The sequence below is a fragment of the Glycine max genome, chromosome 12, assembly GCF_000004515.6.
Source record: "Glycine max cultivar Williams 82 chromosome 12, Glycine_max_v4.0, whole genome shotgun sequence".
Lineage (NCBI taxonomy): Eukaryota > Viridiplantae > Streptophyta > Magnoliopsida > Fabales > Fabaceae > Glycine > Glycine max.
Window position 1 is genome coordinate 36,701,563 of NC_038248.2, and position 20,160 is coordinate 36,721,722.

Here is a 20,160-nt window from a genome sequence, read left to right on the forward strand (position 1 = left end):
ACACCAAAATTTAATCAAAAGTTTAATAATTTTTATGATAATAATATCAACAATTAGTTAAATTATTATTTTTAATTTAATAATATAAAATTATTTTACCGTGATTAACTTCTTTTCTTTAAAACTATAAGCTCTTGAAATGATAAAATTTGATGATATACACATAAGAAAAAATACTTTTTGATAATTTATTGGTTGGACCATAATTATGATGAGGAAAGAGAAATTTAATCTATGAAACACACAGACTTTTCAAAGGTTAAAAAACTTTAATTGAATTAAAGGCCTGAGCCTTTAAGTCGCAAGCCACAAAAGGTACACCTAAAAATCAAACCAATAAGAATTAATCACACGAGTCCTTACCATCCACGCGCATACACCAAGCAAACTTGTGCTTTGGTCTCCAATTTAATACACATACAATAATTTCATAAAAAAAAAAAAACACTTTCAATAAATACCAAATAGCAAGGCCATTCTTTCATCTGATCACAGCTTGGAGAAAGGCATAATCCAATCAATAACCCTGTCATAACTTACACTAGACTAGACATTAGATCGATCTCTGGCAGTGACCTTACAAAGAAGTACTGATTTTTTTTTTACTTTATTAGATGCATGGTAATTAGTACGATTAAACACACAAATGAACTCATAATTATGTTTATCAGTTGTAACTTTGGCCAGTATTAATAATACATGCCTGACTTTATGGGATGGACATTTTTGCCTCTCCCTCTAATTAGTCTAAATCATCTTTTACTTAGTCTAGTTTCTGGAAATTTTGCATGAATACCCAACCACCCAGTATTCCTAACTAACCTAGTTTTGACTTTTGATAACCAAATTAAAGTTATAAAACAAAATCGCCTTCCGTTTGAATCCGACGCTGTAAATTAACAAATTAATTGGTGTGAATAATTCAAACAGGGTAGTACCATCAAAGACCAAGAACCCCTTTATTAATTAAAAAATAAAATTTATCTTCCTGCCAGAAGATTACCAGAAAGCCCAAAAACAGATCTGCTTATTCTTGAAAATTCCAGAATCTTAAAGACGAAAATTAAGATTTATAACCTTTTTCAAATATATTGAAGAGAGGGTGGAATTGGAATTGGAATCATAAACAATTTTTCACTCGTAAAAGCTGTCAACTAAAGTAATTAGCCCCCTAATCAGCAAGCAAACAAGTTCCCGGTGCTAAACCTGGAATTTTAAAAGAAATACTAACTCAGTCAATTTTGTTTATGATGATTTTTTTTTTTGGCACATTCCAAATTTATGGATTAAGGACATGCTGTTCTAGCCTATTATGTCACACAAATTAAATCTAAGTTTGTTGGGATAATTCTACCAAACAAACTATGATAATAGTTGCCTGTATGATGTGTTGAATTTTGATGATAAGTAAATTTATTAGAATTGTTGACATTAGAGAACACACCTTCTAAGGAATCTCAACAAATTCTACTATGTGTGTTTTTGGTGTGATGGTGGTAGTACCAAATTTATATATATATATATATATATATGTTGTGTTCTCTAATTATTTTTCACAACCATCATCTCTAATGTGTCAAAAGGTGGAGTGTTTTGCATTGTTGTTATGTGTACTTAGGCGGCATTGTGTTGTGCACTATCCTTATACGTACCTACATGGTAGTACTTATATATATATATTCTATCTACATATTGGAAGTATAGTTTAAAGTCCAGACCAACACAATTGATTCGTCCACGAACTAGTGGTCTAGTTAGATCAAGTTAGACATCGGGTTGATCATGCAATCAATTCGATGCAACCAGTTGACTTGATGAGATTGAAGAATACTCACAACGACATCATTTTAATATTAATGACTAAAAAACAAAAAAGGAAAAGGACAGCTTCGCGTCTAATTGTCTCATTTTTTCATAAATCTTAAAGATCCTCATTCATCACTCTTTGTCGTTAATAGTGTTCTTCCCACCATCATCGATGTTGTCCTTTGCCGACATTGAACCTTTGTCATTTCCATCTCCTTTTATTTACATGCTTATGAATTATAATGTTTTCTTATTAATTTGTTGCCAATCATGTTTTATTCATTCTATGTCCCCTCTTCGGTTGTACATTTTTGCTTTATTGTTGTAATGTGATTGTGGATTTGGTTTCAATGATTTTTGTTAAACATCTTGTGTTTAAGGAGTGTTTTATGCTTAATTGCTTTATGTAGTTGACATTGGAATTCTAATAATGAGTAGTGATTTTTTGGACGGCTTTTAAGACAAATATAAAATTTTCATATCTTTTAAATGTAGTTAAGATCATGTGAATTAATTAGTAATCCATTAATTTGATTATTGACCTAATGATCCAAATCCAATGCTTTCATCAGTTTTAAAACTATGGTTGGAAGGCTTTAGAGTCCGGTTAATTGGGCCTAACTCCGATGGACCCATAAGCTTTGGCAGCCCATTTAGGCAATGCATATGGTGTTGGTTTTGTCCTTCAAATCCCTATTGGCCTATGAGGCGTGGTGCCACTTATATTGGCTTATGGTTCAATCGCCTACTAACTCAGCCTTTGCTTTGCTTGGTGCTCCCCGATTGGCCTACCTAGCCAAACGATTCATTATCAATATATATGATTTTAGTAAAAGTACTATATAAAAACATCCATCAAAGTATAAATAGTGAAAATATTCAAAATGATTCATGAAACAAAAAGGAAACAATAGTCAAATAGTTTGAAGTCATAAAAAATTACTACTTTTTTAGAAATTCAATATATCATGATAAGATTTTGCTTAAAATAAAGTTGTCTAACTCTTATAAATGAAGTCTAAAATTCCACAGAAAAATATAAGAAAAAAAATGAAAATAAATTTAAAATAATCATGCCAGTTCAAACCCTCCTAGTGAAATAAATTTTTTTCAGCCTAGTAATCATAACCCAATTTAGTTTCGATCGGTTAAAACTCATTAAAAGCTTGAAAAAAAAAACTTTCATTAATTTAGATTTCATTTTATAAGTTTATGTTGAATCTAGGTTTTTTTTTTCTAACCCACTAATCCACAACTTGCATCTAGTGAGGTAGTTCGTGAATTAATGTTCAGAACCTAATCACTTAGTAACAAAGACATATACTGTACTTTTTTTAAAACGAGAATATATATAAAAAGGTATCATAATATATTGTATCTATATTCATCCCTACATGCTCCTTGTTGATCAATAAGCGTTATACAAATATACAATGACGAATTATATTTCTACTCACTAAATATTTTTTTTCCCCTTATGTTTTCATTATATTACTTTCGTCTCACATTTTTTCCGTTCTCTCCCGTCTTGAACAAAATGTCAGTACAACATTTTTCTAACCATTGCAATGGGATAGCCATCAACCTTAAAAATGAATACTTAATTCCTGGCACTCACTTCAAAACCTTAATGGTTCCTTTTGATAGAAGAGAAAGTGGAAGAATAAAAAAAATAATTAACGAAACATTTTTTTCTATTTAGTTGCAGAGAAAATAAAAGAAAATTATTTTTATAGATAAAATTCAAATTTTTTCCTTTCATTTTTTTCTTCCTTCTCTGTTTTTCTTTCATCCAAACCATAAGTTCCATATGTAATATTTGCAAAATTTGAGTTAATTTGATAATCATTAACTAAGAATGATGGTAATTTTTTTTACTTTATCGTTGTTTTTAATAAAATAATAAAAAAAATATCTTTGTAAATTATTAGCAGAAGTTAAGAGAACAAGATTTCAAGTGCTTTGGAAAAAAATTAATGCAAAAATTTAAAGAAAAAATCTTGAAGAAAAAGTTAAAGATTGGGATAGCTCGCTTAATGCATTAGACAGGCTCAGCGCATCTCCTCGCTTAACGGTCAGCTCACGCTTAATATGAAGAAAGCCCACAAAGAAATCCAAAACGCGCTTAGCGCGAGGTCGCGTGAAAATTAAGTTATCTTGCCTATAGAGGGAGTAGGAAGCAAATGAGAAAGATATATCCCTACACATCTACCCATAGGGACATACAGACTCAGAGCTCTCTCATAAATACATCCTAAGTCTGACCATCTTTAATAGGAAAAATCTTTTTTCTATGTCCATTATCCTCTTCTCTTCCCTTATCCATCTCTTTCCTTCTTCTATCCACATCAAAGCCCCTAAAGTATAAAGTGTCTCATGGTGATGAGAGATTAAACCCCCATTGTTGGGAGTATCCTCGCATACCAACTTTTGTAATATAGCTCTTTTTTATTATCTATTTAATGCAATCTTGTTTCTATTACTCTTTTCTATGCATAATTGTTTATTATGATATGTTCATCCATGTAGTGTTCAGGGGATAATGCATTGAAAAATGATTATTTTCTAAAGAACTGAGAAAGAGTATCTAAATGAAATCATTGCTAAAAATAGATTAATATTCGTTTAACCTATTTCATGCATATCTAATCTTACTATGATTTTTTTATATATATATATTTGCAAAGAAATTTGAAAGAAAAGAATATTCTTTATCTCTTACTTATAAATTGGGTTTAAATCAATCTAAGTACAAACAAAGTTTATATGAATTCGACACTCGGACTTTCGAGTATATTACACTTGAGATAATTTGGTGCGCATTTGACAATAAGTTAACAATATGACAATGACTTTCTACATAAGAAGACCACATTACACATAACACAACAATGAAAGCTTCATTCTACATACTCGTTCCGAGTACACCTACTACAAGCAAATAGTAATTCCAATTTCAAATACTTGTCATGTTATCAAAATAATATAGAGACCTGGTAAAATTAAAGATAGGGTCTTTAATTAAGAAATTAGAAAAAGAAAATATTTATTGAAAAAAGTATAAAAAATATAAAGAAAAATCATTAAAAAAATACAATTTTATGCATCAAATACAAATATTTTTTTAACCAGTATACTAATAACATTAGTTAACATAGTTTAAAAGATGTACAAGAAAAAAATGTTGGCTAAACCCAATATCATCCATAGTTGGGAAACCCAACCCGATCAGTGACTTGGTCGATGTAATAGGTTAATGGTTCAATTGGTAGATTAATAATTGGTTTGATTTGACCTGATATGTATTAAAAAATCAAAATTATATATGTATCTATTATATATAAGTATATAAATGACATTATTTGAGTAACAAAAGTTCATTCATACTTCAAAATCTAAAATAACAATTAATAATAATGAGACATAAAAACAACAAGATGGATCATTTTTTTAAACCGACCGAGTCAAGTCGATCCAACCGAGATTCGATACCTAATCGACCAAGTCATCACAAGTCCAACCGAAATCCGATATCTAACCTATTAGATTTGACTAAATAGAATCCATCTAGTTAAGCCACTAAGGTTCAATTGAACCAATCTAATTGACTAACCCGAATCACGTTTAACAAGTATCATCTATCATGATTGATCCAATAATAGAATCCATTGAGTTAAGCCACCAAGGTTCAATTGAACCAATTCAATTGACCGACCCAAATGGTTTCACAAGTATCATCTATTATGATTGATCCAATAATAAAATCCATCTAAGCCACCAAGATTCAATTGAACAATTGACGGACCCGAATCAGCTTTCGTATCATCTATCATGGCAGATTAATTATTACTGTCTCATGCATACTACAATCCAGGGAAATGAATGCGCATACATCCACGTCAGACTCCAAAGGCGTTCTTCGTTGAGTTCTCGTCGAATGGAAATGTGACACGTGTACACAAATCATGATTCACCAGTTTGTTGTTGTTGGTAGCGCTGAGAAGCGCTTCTCCAGAACCCGGTCCCGTTGAACTGGGCCCACATCTCCGCTTCCAACCTCGACGCCTCCAGCTTCTCCTCCGCGACCTCCTTCGCAAGATGATCTTCCAGTTTGGGCCCAGGCCCAGCATTGTCTGCGGTGACGGGCCCGTGATCCAAGAGCGCCTCGGTTTTCTTCTTTTTTTTCTGCAGAAGGCGTCGCTTGCGTTTGTGCATTGCCTTCTTGAGGAGGCACGCGGGGAGCTTGTAGGTGGCGAGTACGACCATGTCCATGACGGTGAGGGGCACGCAGCAGCACACCGCCGCGCACTCCGCCGTCGCGCTGCCGGCAACCTCGCCCACGCCGCGCCTCCCCCTGCGGCGGGTGACCGGCGGCGAGCGCAGAAGGACCATCTGCGTCATGTCGAGGAGTGAGAGAGGAGGGTTGAGGATTCAGAGGAAGAGGAACAAATGAAAGGAGGGATTTTGAAATGGAAACGGTTGTATTTGGAGGAAATGGTTGGGGGAGCTTGAATCAAGGGACTGGGAGATTTGTAGGTGAAAACAGAAAAAAAAGGGTTTACAATTATGGAATTATGGAGTATGTATGTGCTATTATTACTATTTACTTTTCCTCAATATATATAATTACTCCCTCTCGGACTTAAATATAAATATACGCAAACAAATATATATAAATATTCAAAGACAAAATTGTAAACCCTTCTCATCTTCCAACCATTGCAAATTGTTACTCATCCGGCATAGAATAAATCTGTTTTTCTTTTTTATTTCTACAAATATGATTGTTCAATCTTTAAAAAAATTTAATGAAAAATTATATATATATATATATATATATATATATATATAAATTAATATAAGTAATAATATGTCTGTTAATCAAGCAGTTGATACTTAAACTCTGATATTGGGTATTAAATAGATCCTATTAGAATAAATTTTAATTACTTTGACTAAATTTAATGATACCATTTCAAAAATAATTTCATCAAGTTGTGATTTTAGTTTCAATAATTTTTATTTTATTTTTTATAACAAGTTCTAATGAAAAATACTTTACGAAAAAGTTTTATTTTTTAATTATGATTATAGAATTAAATGACATTAATCAAATTTTTAATTAATATAAAATTTTTTATTTTTGTTTATATTTAAATCTACTATTTTACAATAATTTATTTTAACACACATTCAAAATGTTATGTAACTTATGTTATAACATTAATATTAGTGGTTCAAGTAAGATTAAGTCAAATATTTTTAAATAAGATTTGAGTTTGAGTTTTACTGATTAAATGAATAATTACATATCATTTTTTTTCAATTACAAATTCTTTTTATATGATGAGTTTATTAGTTTTTATTATAATTATTTTAAAATTATACTACCTTTCATATTCTTTTTGAGGTTTAATTTAAAATGTCCAATACATTAATTATTTTTACAAAAGTACTTTTTATTAAAGTCAGTTCTGGAATGATAACATAATAGCGAGAGAAATATAATCCATTAATATTTAATTTGTTAGTTTTGTTTACAGATAATTTTACAAAAAATATATATTAATTTAGGATATATAGTGCTTTCAACTAAATTAATTAAATTTCTTAATTATAATAAATTAATTAATTTGACCTTATAATAAGATAAAAAATAATAATAATTTATTTTTTCTTTTTTGTACAATGATATTAATATGGTGGAGTATGGTTAGCAAATAGTCATGTCCACTAAACATGTGACTAAGAATCAATATATAACTCTTAACCAAAACATACCTTCGATTTGTTAAAAAAAATCCCAATTAAAAGATACTTTGAATTTACAGAAAATATCAACAATAAGGTTAGAACTATAACTTCATACAAATTATCTAAATTTATTACCAATAAACCAATTCTAAGGCCTTTTAATATTTGATTAGTTGATTATGTAAATTATAAAAAATAAACTCTAATTTATCTTAATACTATAACTATAATTATTATATGCTGTAAAATTATAAATTTTATAATAATTAATTGAATTTTTTTATTAGTTCTACTTTTTTCTTTCATCGAACGGTTTTTTTCTTCTTCTCAAAACTATATATATTCCGTCTGGTATTCATTTACTTATATTAAGCATAAAACATATATTAGATAATTTAGTTATTTATGATGCATTTTTTAATTGCTTTTCCAAATGAAGTATAATTGATTAAATAAAAGGGATTTTGATCCTTCTTGTTTTCGTAGGGAGTATCTTGCCATAAGGCCATATATTTTATTTTTCTAAAAGGTTTGAATGTTTCTTTCTAATTCCGCGGCTGCCCCTTTGTACAAGTAAAATGGTTTTTACGCTTTCGTGTGAACGAATCAATTTTTCTAATAGCAAGAAAAAAAAATCAATTTTTCTAAATCACATCTCTTTCTCTACTTCTCTTAAAGAAGAAAATAAAATGTCGTTCAAATTTTCAGAAGAGCAAACATTATTCCCTTCAATACAAATTATAGCTATTATGATTCTTGACATGTGCCATTCGTCAACTCAAAATTTGGTTTACAGATAAGTGATAAATATTTAGCATGTGGGATCAAGTGACCTAAACGAAACACACATAACATTTAAACAACAAATTCAAGTGATTATTTTTTTTTTCTTGTAGTTTTCTTTTATCCGTCATAGAAAAATCCTCTCATAATTATTGAAAAAATAATATAAAATTATTTACGTGCCTTTATCTAACAAGTTAAATTCTAAGATAATTGATTTACGGCATAACATTAAAGTTTCTATGAACATGTGATTTAAAATTAAATCTCTACAAATATATCTATAATAAAAAGAAATTAAATTTCAACATAAGGTGTGTAGGTACGTTTTTGCATTATTCATACTTTAAACTTAAAAGATCCTGCTTAAGAGGATGTGTTGAGATATCATATAAAATATATAATGATTTACATTTCTTTTCCCAATAGTTTAAAATTTTTAGGATACAAAGCTTTTAAATCACGATGATAATAAAAAAATGTATTATTTACACAAAAGTTTCTAATAGTTAAAAGAGGTTAAAAGTTTAGTTCAATTTATAGAAGTCACATTTGAGTTGAGACTGATACTGATACGCCACCCAATATAACCCACAATCTGCACAATCTTTTAGTACCAATTTTTTTAAACTCATGGATTTATTGATTATGTAATCTGTAAGAATTAAAAAATTAATGCTAATTAAATTATCCGTTTAATTGTGGGTGACTTATCACTAATGATTCATATAGATTACACAATCTTATGACTCATAACAAATCACCTATGAGGTATATAAATTATGTAATTTATAAAAATGAAAAACAGCTAATAGCATTTTTGAAATTTTATTTTAATGTGGGGTATACAAAGGAGTGTACAAATAATATGTCTGGTGTACCTAGACTGTTTAATGGTGGGTGATACAGGTTTTTCTCACAAACCCTTGTCATTGCGGTCATTTGACAGACTTTTTTATGCCTTAATTTAAAAATGTCCTTTCAAATATAGGATTAAAAGTTTTAATATAAATTGTTTTAGAAAGTGATATAAAACTAATGTTAAAACTATATATATTATTAAGAGTTAAATATATTTTTAATTCTTTAAATTTAAATATTTGTATTTTTAAGTCTTTCAAAAAATATTTTGAATAGTCTCTCGAATTATCAAATAATTACTTTTAATTCTTTTCATTTTTATATTAATGGTGTCACAATGTGACAAGTTATCACTGTCAAAAATATTTGTTTTAATTCTTCTCAAATTTTCAAAAAATATTTTTTGCTTTATCAATGTGACAATTCAATTTAATTTAAAAATATTTTTGTTTTAATTTAATTTAAAACATATTTTTTCAATTTAATTTAAAATAATTTAAAATATATAAAAATATTTTTGTTTTTATTTAATTTTAAAATAATTTATGACATTTTAAAACTATTTTTAAAACAGTTAAAAAACAGTTAAAATATTTTTATATAAAACAGTTAACTTAATTTAAAAATAATTTACGACAATTGTACATTTATTTATTTTTTTCTCTTTAAAATCATACGAGTCAAACATTTTAGTTAGAAATTGATTTAAAAAAATAAAAAATATTTTTTTTCGGTTAAATGTCGTTAAAAATTGTGAAATGGTGAACATATTAAACAAAAATAAACTAAAATTAAGTTTTCAAAAATTTAAGAAACTAATAAAAAATAATTTTTTTAGAAAAAAAAATAATTACTCAAATTTAAAAGATTAAAAACATGTTTAAACTTATTTATTAAAACTAAGACAATTGTACTATACTTAACTTTTAATATTAGAACATACTAATTTTAATATTATTTTAATCATGTCATGGATTTAATTTAAAACTAATGTCAGCTTACACTCATTTCTTCTTTTAGTCAATTTTTTAGACCATTCTTTCTTCAAAAGTGGGGTAAACAGTTTCAAGTGAGAGATCAGATTGGAAAGACAATATATATTCATTCTCCAAAATAAGTGTTAGAACAAAAATTTCAATCTGGTTCTCAAGCAGAACCAAAATGGAAATTAAACAAAACATGCTACAATACACAAATGGAGAATTAATTACAGAAAGCAACAATTTAGGTAGCATGGGAAATGCCTTCCAGCAACAATTTTGTATCGAAAATTGTTGCCCGCAGGTTTTGCATCTCCTCCTTCAGCTTCTCAAACATGCCCGAATAAGAAATAGAAGAAAGGACATTGTTCTTGTTGTTGGCAGCAATGATCCTGGCTGTCTGTAACTCTTCGGCTCTTATCAAATCTATTTGCAATTCTTCTCCTAGAATCTTTATTTCAGCCTCCTTTAGATCATAGTCAAACACATATTGCTGGAGTTCAATGATCATATGCTCTATTTCAGACATACCATTATCTCTAAACTCCAAGAGCATCCCTTTTTCTTTCATCACACGTTGAAGTGCAAGCTCCTTCTCCTCTGTGTTCCTCAAACATTGCTTTATTTCCAGTTGAACAGCTTGTATCTGGCTCTCTACATTTGCCTCCTTCTTGTTTAGATTCCCCAGTTCCTTTCTTATAACCCCGAGTTTTTCTAGAGAGATCTTCATCTCTGCTTGCAGTTTTGTTTTCTCTTCCTCTAACTTAAGTAACTCGGTAGCTTTACAATTAAGATGCAAATTTTTCAGTGCGGAACCAATATTCTGTGTGTTTTCAACTGCAAATAGAACCTTTTCACCTTCACGCTTGCGATTCTCTTCCTCCAATTTCGATTTGATGCATGCAATATTTTTCACTATTTCAACTTCACATTCTTGGTTCTTCTTTTGAGCATTCTCCAGTCCCTGTTTGGAAGCTTGAAGAGCAGCCAATTCACCTTTCTTTTGGTCAAGATGAGATGTCAAGTCGTTCACCACTGCTCTTGCCCTTGCTTCCCGTTGCTCAAAGTAAGAATATGTTGAGGAGAAGTTTGATAATGAATATTTGAGTGCAGAGAACTTTTTATTGACTATTGTTCTTCTTTCCTGTGCTTCAGAAAGCTGAAGTTTCAAGGATTCAAACTGCTGACGCTTGACCTGAATATCTTGTTCTGTGACCTCAATTTCTCTAGAGAGCTCATCAACCTGGGCCATTGCTTTTTCAGCACAACCAAGTGAAGCTATAGTCTTGACCGCATCTGAGATATGTTCATCAACTCTTTCAAGCTTCTTTGTAGCACAATTTAATTCCTCTGTTAACTTTGCTTCGCTGAGATCAGATACCTCATATTTCTTCTCAGAGTTGACCAGTATATCAGCCCCATTGTCATCCTTTAAAATCTGTTCCTGTTCATGAGCACCACACTCGATGTCCATATCAGATCCAGATGTAGAAGGTTCACATTCACTTTCATCTCTACCCTGCACTTCCTGGGAAACAGTTTGTACTCTTGAGTCTCTTTCCCCACCATCAACTTCAACAAGCTTCTCTGGGAAGTCCATATCTCCTTTGGTTTCAACTCTTTCATGTCCAAAACATGAAAGAGTTTTTTTTATTTCATCCCTCTCCTGCATGGCTCTTTCAAACAAACTCAACAGCTTTTCATTTTCTTCATTCATTTCCATTAACTGATGCTGGAGATTCTCAACCACTCCTTTCAACTCAGTCTCCTCTTTTGTTGTTTCAAGAGAATAGCAACCATTGTCAATCTTGGAACCAATTTCTTGAGCATCCTCCCCTTTATTAACATTTCTATTATTGTTCTCAGCAGCAGCTTGTTCATACAATTCAATTAGTTTACTATTATCCTCAATCAAGGCTTTAAGTTTCATCTTGAGTTCATCATTCTCCTTTGCCAGCATAATTGCTGTCTCATGAGCCTCTGCTTCTCTTTGACTAGCTGAAGCTATAGCATCAACCATTGCTTTCAACTCCAGTTGGTCATTGCTGTTAATGACAGGCATATCAGTTGTTGATGGAAGATCCATTCGTTCCTTTCCTTCATTAATTGTTTGGCATTTCTCTTGTTCTAATTTTGCCATCAAATCATCAACATGGCTGCAAGATAAAATTTAGAGGATAAATTTTAAGCATTGTTTGTTCATGATGAACAACAAAAGAGAAATACGCGTCTATGCAGAAACAATATGAACAAAGAAATATGTCGAGAATGACCTTTAGGCAAAAACTATATCCAAATAATGATCAGAAACACGCAACCCCCACATAATTATACATTATTTATATGAGAAAAATGAGAGTGCGAGAGAGTAAACAGCACCTTTTTAATTTTTCTTTCTCTTCAAGGCAAACCTCTAGCTTTTTGCAAATTGTATCCATTTCTGCCTGGTTTTGTATAGCCTGTCGTAGATAAAACATATCAAGTCAGAGAGAATGTGACAGACAAATGGACTAGTAAGTTGAATAAAGTTTTTTTTTTTAAAAAAAAAAGAGTACAAACAAGTGTGATCTAGACCTGAATCTTGAGAAACTCATTTTCCTCCCTAAGCAAAGACTGCCATCGTGATTTTGGACTTGACTCCTAAAGACAAATATTAATAAGAATTAAATAGTTGAATAAGTCATATTCACAGAAAATTTAAAATGCAAGCACAAAAAATTACAAACTATAAATGTAAGATAATTAAGCAGAAAGACATTCTATCTTTTTACACATTGAATATCTAAATAATTACTAGGGCTCCTTATTCAATGACTGGCCATATGACAATGATTGACATATGGACTGAGCTTCTAGAAGATCCACAATGTGATAATAGTGGTAAATGAAGAAAAATAGATGATTTAGAGTTTCCACCCTGACCATTTCTAAAAAGTGGTAAATGAAGAACATGAAGAAACAAAATGTATAGTCTAAACTGCATTCCATGTCTACCACTACCTACTACTAGTTGAGCGCCAGTATTATTCATGTTAGATTTAAAACACACTAATTGAGATGGGCCTGTTTTTCCATTTTCATGAGATTCAATATATGTCCACCAATATTTATACTGGAAAGCTTAATTTAGCAAGATTTGATGACAACACCAAACTGGTAAATTATGTTGATTTCAGAAACTTAGATAAAGACTCATGAAATTTATACAGTGGGTCACTGAAAAGTGACTGCTAATCTGAAAACCTGATAAATGGGCACAATCAAAATCAGATTCTAGGTTCTAGCTTACATCTATGTTGAAGTAAGCTATTGTGACATTCACTGCTTCAAACATGAATATGGATGCAGGAAATACTATATCATTCTTACCTGTTTGGAGATGAGATTACCATCATTATGTACATCTTCCATCATCAAATCAGAATTTGTTTTCTAACATTCGCAAAAGACAAAGAGGTCAAGATAGGAGTTTGCAGTGCCTTTTATTCTAGACACAAGAAAAAATTATTACACTAAAAAAAGTGAAAACCTGAACCCTTACCAGATCTGTTTCATGCATAAATTTCCAATCTAGTGCTTCCAACAACTACACATACAAGTGAAAGGAAAAAAGAAAAAAGAAAAATCAACATGAGAGGGATTGACTGAAAATTTTACAAAGTACAAAAGCATCCATTCATACCTTGTTTTCCAATACCATGATTTGTTCACTCATCCGTTCTCGTTCACCTTCCATACAAAATGACTTTAACCTGTTTTGAAGATACAAAAGCATTAGCAACATGACATTATGGAAAACATGTATATCACAGAAAAGTCACTGGTAATCTAGCTAGCACTAATTTGTTGGAGAACTTGGACTGGTTGGTTGACTAGTTTCTTTTGAGTTTGACAATACCATAAGGCTGTGTTCTTGCCTCAACTGATTTACATATTTTCATATTTGTGGATATAATAGGCAATGTATATATTGTTCATACTGGAAGAAGATTGATTTTTGGTCATAGAGTAACTATGCCACTTCCCAACCTTTACTTTAATCATGAAATCAAAGTGAGTTACTTTTGCATGCACATGAATAAAAAAAAAGCAACAAAAAAGTATTTTAGCTGTATCAATAAAACATGCCTTCTAATTTCTTCTTTTAGCTGCAAATTTTCCATAGCAAATCTAGTTGCTTCATTATTCCGATCCACCTGGGCCCGCAAGACCTCAATTTCCTTCAAGTGCTCCTCTTTTTCTTTTAGCAAGTGTGTCTCAGCTGAGATCTTCTCAGAAGCAACTGTTTCTAATCTTTTTATTCCAGCTTCTCGAAAACGTAGTCTCATCTTCAAACTTTGTATCTCATCTTCTCTTTGTTTCACCTAAAATCATCCCATATTTTCAATCATTTAATTCATCACAAAAACATCAAGAATTATCATTATTGATAAATCAACAAAAAAGAGTGATTATAAATTAAAACATTGAAAATACTAGAATGGAGCTCTATGACAACAGACTAAATTGATAGGTGTTTCTCATATATAATTATAAATTGCTACTTATAGGTCAAAACTTGTTTATTCTCTCCCTCATTAATCAATCATTCAAAACTGATAACAAAACAATAAGAAATATATGGCTTTTCAAAGATACCAGCTTCATGGACGCTTGAATTTCATCTCTTAGTGCCTGTAATTCCATCTCTTTGTCCTTTTCCCTTCTAAAGGCCCCAACAAGGGCAATGTCATAGTCTTTTTTCTGCAAAAAGAGAAAGATGCTTATCAGTAAACAAGGTTATGGGAGACTGAATGATTTCTTGGACACAAAAAAATATCAACCTGAGATATCCTTTTAACAGAGGTTAATGGACTGAATGATCCTTGCACACCCTCCCACTTGAAGGATCCAGGAGAACCTGGGAAGCTGACAACTGAAATGTCATTATCCTGAATTTCTCCTCCACCAACTAGACCACGCAAACGGGATACTTCTTTCTGAAACCCCAAAAAAAAGTTACAGTACAAACCAGCCAATTTAGTAATTTAGTAGATATCAAGGCAGAAATACAAGTTGTAGGAAGCTTTTCCACTTCCCTATAAACAGTAGGTGAAAAGTAAAAGTAAACTCTTGGCCAATGTACTTTTCTAACAAGAAATTAAGTATTAGGTAATTATGTACAAAGACTCCAATTAAATCAATTAATATTCTTGTAAATTGATGATGGCGTGAAATTTAAGATGATTTAGCTATTCCATTGGCTTTCAAAGTACAGATGAAAAGTGAAAGCAAACTCTTGCTCACTGTCATACTTCTCTGATAGGCAATGCAATAAGCATCTATAAAGGCATTAATTGACTCATAAAATGATGAGCCACTAATATAACTAAATTACTTAGCATACCTTCCCTAGAAAATGTACAGAAAAAGTGCCGCCAAACATTTTCTATGTTCAGAACATATACACCAGAAGAAAGAATAAATCAAATTTAGAATACCTTAAGTTGTTGAATTTGAATTCTCATGGCAATGACATCTCCAGATGCATCCTCGTTTACAATTGCCTGGAGAAAAATACAAAATGATTTAAATAGAAATTATTAGAAATGTCTACACAGATCACCCACATACCGAAACAGTTTAATAAGCTCTAATGAGTAAGATTGATGTGTTAAGATTACTCTACAAAATTATTATGTTTTTTAAATTAATAACAAACATAGAATAAAACACAATGTGCTAGTCACTTGTTTTTGGTAGAAAATAGATGCACACCAATATATAAACACAAAAAGTATGAAAAGACATACATTGTTCTTAATAAATTTGGCGCGTTGTGCAAACTTCAATGTGCTTAATGTCTCAAGTGAACAACTGCAAAAGTTACCAAATGTCACTCAAATATAAATATAAATGCAGTTAACCATATACAGAAAAGGAAAATGATAAATAAAAGAAATTACAGTAAAATTCGTCAAGCAACAGTGAGGTTTAAATTCCATTTATGACAAACAAGCATTGGAACTTGCTCATTGCTGATTTCCCCAAATTCTTTAAAAGAAACCAAGTCCTCATGCAAAGATATTTAATACAAGCCTAGAGGAAGGAGGTTCACTGACCAAATGGAGGGGCTTATATTTGCAATTATGATTGTTTTTGAATTCCCTCCAAGAGAATCCTGTAAAGAAAAAACAGAATACTGATCAGACTTAATTGATAATTGGCAGCTCCTTATTTATAAAGAATTCAGACAAAAATAACAACTTTTTCCTAAGATTCATTTATAAATTATTAATTCTCCAGTTAAATACATGCTAGATGTTTCAATTTTCAAAATACTATTAGGCCAGAATATCACAAGGATCATCCAATCGGAATATTTTAAGTAACAGACTAACTAATATACTTGTGACTATTATAAATTGAACATAAAAAATATCCTAAAGATCTGTATTTCAGGTGCTTTCACCCTATAATGTTGCATGCGCAGTTTCCAGTTCCACTTCCACAACAGATAGGAAAAACAACTACCAAGCATTAAGCTTCAGGCAGATAGCTGAATCTAGAGCCTCTTTATTGATAATTAATAGGTTTGATAATGCAAAAAAAGGTCTCTTAAATAGTAATAAGGTGCAATAATTATTTCATAACCAAACTTATTATTTTCTAGTTACTTCAAACTTATAAAATTAGATAACTTTTCTAGTTACTTCAGTACTGCTAAAATTAGGTGTGATAATTATTTCATATCCACAAACGGTTTTGCAAGACAAATATTTCATTCTATAACACTGATATCAGTTGCCACAAATGTCCAGAGTCCAAACACTGAAATCTAATTGGCAACTACAATTTACCACCTAAGCAACATGAATTTAGCAAATATCAGTACCAACCTGAAGTAAAAATGTAAGCTTTGAATCACGGTATGGAACATGGTGCGACTTCCCATTAGATATGCTTACTAGGTTCATAATCACAAGCCTGCAAGTATAACATTATTATCACCTACAATGCTATTTTTTTAACCTAATGCCACAACTAATATAACAATAATACAATATTAATATTCTCAATGAGGATAACCAACCCTAAGGTTGAAAGAGATTTGTTGATATTAGTGGCTTCCTTGAGGCGTTCCCCTTCAGCACCAGAACTCTTCTGCCTATCATCACAATGGATACATAATATTATCTATATGAATGTTAAATGAGGCAAAATACTTCAGACTTCTTTCTTTGCTCGTTTAAATTATAAAAACAGAAATACACACTCTTAGGAATCAATTACCTCTCAGATCCAGCCAAATCAACAAGATTAAGTCGAGCATACCGGAAGTGAGTCACTCCTTGAGATTCCCACTAAAAAAGTAGTTAAATAGAATTTTATCATGATATACTTGGAAAACATAATAGTTTAGTATTTTTTTTCATGAAATAGGATTAAAAAAACATCAATATTGACTCACCTGACTCTCAATGATGCAAGTAAATACACTATGAGAACGACTGCTAGCACGATTCATGTTAGTGGCAGCAACCTTTCTGTTTGCAGCTCCCTAAATAACATTGTTATTTTCAATAAGTGCCTATTAACTTAAAAGTTGTACTGAAAAAGGGTAAGGTTCTGGGGGGAAAAAGTGACAAATAATTTCATATAGGCTATTTTCTTCCTCAATTTGGATGGAATTGCAGATGCCAAAAAATGAAATAAATTGGTAGAGTTACAATCACAAACTGAAAATCTCTTCAAAAAAAATCAGTACAATAAGTTAAAAAAACAAAAATCAAGAACGAAAATGTAGTATTACGTACCTGAATAAGTAGTTGAATGACTTCTCGAGCATAAGTAACTTCTGTTTCCTTAAGATTTTCCACATAAACTCCTTTCTTACTGTCTTCTCTTATCTGCCACACAGATTTACGATTTAAAATGCCTTTTACAAACACTCAGAGAAATAGTAGCTCATACTATATTCATATATTATTTTTCTCAGCTTTAGAAGATGAACCCCCAAACAAAATCACTTTTGCTATTGATTAATTGTTAGAGCTTTTGGGAACAAGCAAAAGGAGAAAAGAGATCCAACAAAAACCACACACACGATTTTATATTTGAAGGAATTTCTAAAACATTCAATGAATGAATAGTAAGCCTTACCTGCAAATTGTTAGATGATGGGTCCAAAAGATCAAGGATCTGTTCATTGTATATCTCCAAGAAAGAACATTTGCATGTGAATTTTAACTTTTCATCTCTTCGAGCCTCTTTTTCCTGGCATATTACAGCAATACAAGATTACAGACTTAAATTAGAATTTCACAAATATAAATATACAGGAATAATTATGCTGCAGCATAAATTTATCTTAAAGTTATCATTGTCCAAATTTAAGTGGTACTTAACCAGTATACCTTTTGAATTCTAGTAAATAAGTGCTCAAAAATTCTTGGTGTCATCCCACAGTTGACACTGTGTCTTCTAGTTCCCCCCTCAATGTCACCAAGCATGGTATGTGTCTTCCCACTTCCAGTCTACGAGCAAAACCAATTATTATTAGTGATCACAAAAGTACTTCATTCTCATATTCTAAACAAGAAGAACAAGTCCAGATAAAACATAAAATTTCCTATTCAAAAAACTTTACAATCAGTACTGTTCTAGAATATACTCTAATAATACAAAGCAATGCTAAACAAACTAACTGGAACAACAAGTCAACAAGAGCAGGAGCAAGCAAACCAATGACTCACTTGACCATAAGCAAACATGCAGCTGTTGTAGCCTCCCATGCAATTTTCTACCATTGGCAAACCAGCTACTTTAAAGAGATTCTCCTGTCATATCAGTCATGTAAAGTCTGAGAACCAACAAAGTTTGTACAACAATTCCAACAAAAAAAAAATATATTATAGAAACCACTATATGAACAAAATTATCCAAACAAAGTTTACCTGGCTAACATTCTCGTCAGCAACAAGATCAAAAGTAAACCGCGACTCGGGATGCCCAGTCCAAGTAATCGCCTGACTACTCTCTTGCCTAACGCATTTTCCATACCCTTGCACCGATATTTCAGAGTTGCTAAGAGGACGCATTCTAATTATAACCTAGCTCACAAAAATAAACCATATCAAATTCAATTCCCTTAAATCAAACTATAAAAAAACACAGAAACGTAAACCTAATTAAAAACAATTTTTTAAACAGTTAGTAATTACACTACTCAAAGAAAAAAAAACAATTATAGTCATGAATTTGGGTACTTAACAAACAAAGGAAAAATCATTTAACCAGCATTACTCTGAAAACACTACGAAGCTTCAAATTAGATCTTGTGAACCTGTATGTGAACAATGTACTGAATTATACCTGTACATTGTGATCTTTCCAGAAGGAAGGGTCCTCGCCGAATTCAAAGCTCTGAGATGAGGAAACGGCGGCGCTACTCGGTCCGACCACACTTTCGTCGTCCCAATCGCTTAGGTTTCGGACTATGGAGCTTTGCGAGAGAGTGTCTTTGACGGCGGATTTGAAAAGATCCGGAGTGTTCTGAACCAGCGAAAGCGATTCGGAGGGATGGTCGTGGAACCCGAACCTGCTCTTAATCGCACTCGCAGCCTCAGATAGGAACGCCATTGTGCAGTGAACGCTGAACGGTGACGATGGAGAATTTGCGAAAATGGATGGAGTGGAGTCTGTAATGTGATAACGGAAAGAGAGAGGGAGAGATAATTGGGATTAGAAACGGGAAGATGGAGAAAGAAAATTGAGGAGAGAGAAGAATATTCTGTGATCGAACGGTGGATATTGATTTAAATTCAAACTATACGACCGTTGTTTGTTTGAGATCCGCGTTTCAAATTTTCGAAGATAGAGCCAAGAGAACCTATTCCTTCAATTATTTTATTTCATGTTTGGTAGGGAGCCATGAAAAAAGATAAAAGTGTGAAAACCGAAAATTAACAAAAGAGAGAATAAATATGAAAGATTT

General features: G+C 31.4%; 2 protein-coding genes across 2 annotated transcripts; both read right to left on the minus strand.

Moving 5' to 3' along the window:
* Window positions 1-5,769: 5,769 nt before the first annotated feature.
* LOC102667734 (uncharacterized) lies at window positions 5,770-6,207 on the minus strand. Its single transcript, XM_006592736.3, has one exon. The coding sequence runs from the start codon at window positions 6,205-6,207 to the stop codon at window positions 5,770-5,772; it is 438 nt and encodes a 145-aa protein (XP_006592799.1).
* A 4,055-nt stretch (window positions 6,208-10,262) lies between these two features.
* On the minus strand, window positions 10,263-20,114 carry LOC100776015 (kinesin-like protein KIN-12E). Its single transcript, XM_006592737.4, has 22 exons — window positions 19,539-20,114; window positions 19,121-19,276; window positions 18,920-19,003; window positions 18,581-18,700; window positions 18,327-18,440; window positions 17,981-18,073; window positions 17,635-17,724; window positions 17,457-17,527; window positions 17,257-17,331; window positions 17,063-17,150; window positions 16,286-16,344; window positions 15,977-16,040; window positions 15,665-15,730; window positions 15,008-15,163; window positions 14,823-14,927; window positions 14,313-14,548; window positions 13,867-13,936; window positions 13,726-13,770; window positions 13,554-13,616; window positions 12,759-12,824; window positions 12,564-12,643; window positions 10,263-12,340 (listed from the first exon to the last, which is right to left on the minus strand). Exons 1-22 carry the CDS (start codon window positions 19,803-19,805, stop codon window positions 10,429-10,431), a joined length of 4,080 nt encoding a protein of 1,359 aa, XP_006592800.1. The 5' UTR covers window positions 19,806-20,114; the 3' UTR covers window positions 10,263-10,428.
* Between the last annotated feature and the right edge of the window lie 46 nt (window positions 20,115-20,160).

Excerpts from the sequence above, each read along its gene's own strand:
- LOC102667734 (XM_006592736.3), bottom strand. The coding sequence starts at position 6,207 with ATGACGCAGATGGTCCTTCTGCGCTCGCCGCCGGTCACCCGCCGCAGG.
- LOC100776015 (XM_006592737.4), bottom strand. The coding sequence starts at position 19,805 with ATGGCGTTCCTATCTGAGGCTGCGAGTGCGATTAAGAGCAGGTTCGGG. Across the intron at positions 17,725-17,980 it reads TCATTCAACTACTTATTCAG|GGAGCTGCAAACAGAAAGGT; the intron begins GTACGTAATACT and ends AATGTTATTTAG. Across the intron at positions 12,825-13,553 it reads GTAATCTCATCTCCAAACAG|GAGTCAAGTCCAAAATCACG; the intron begins GTAAGAATGATA and ends ATTTGTCTTTAG.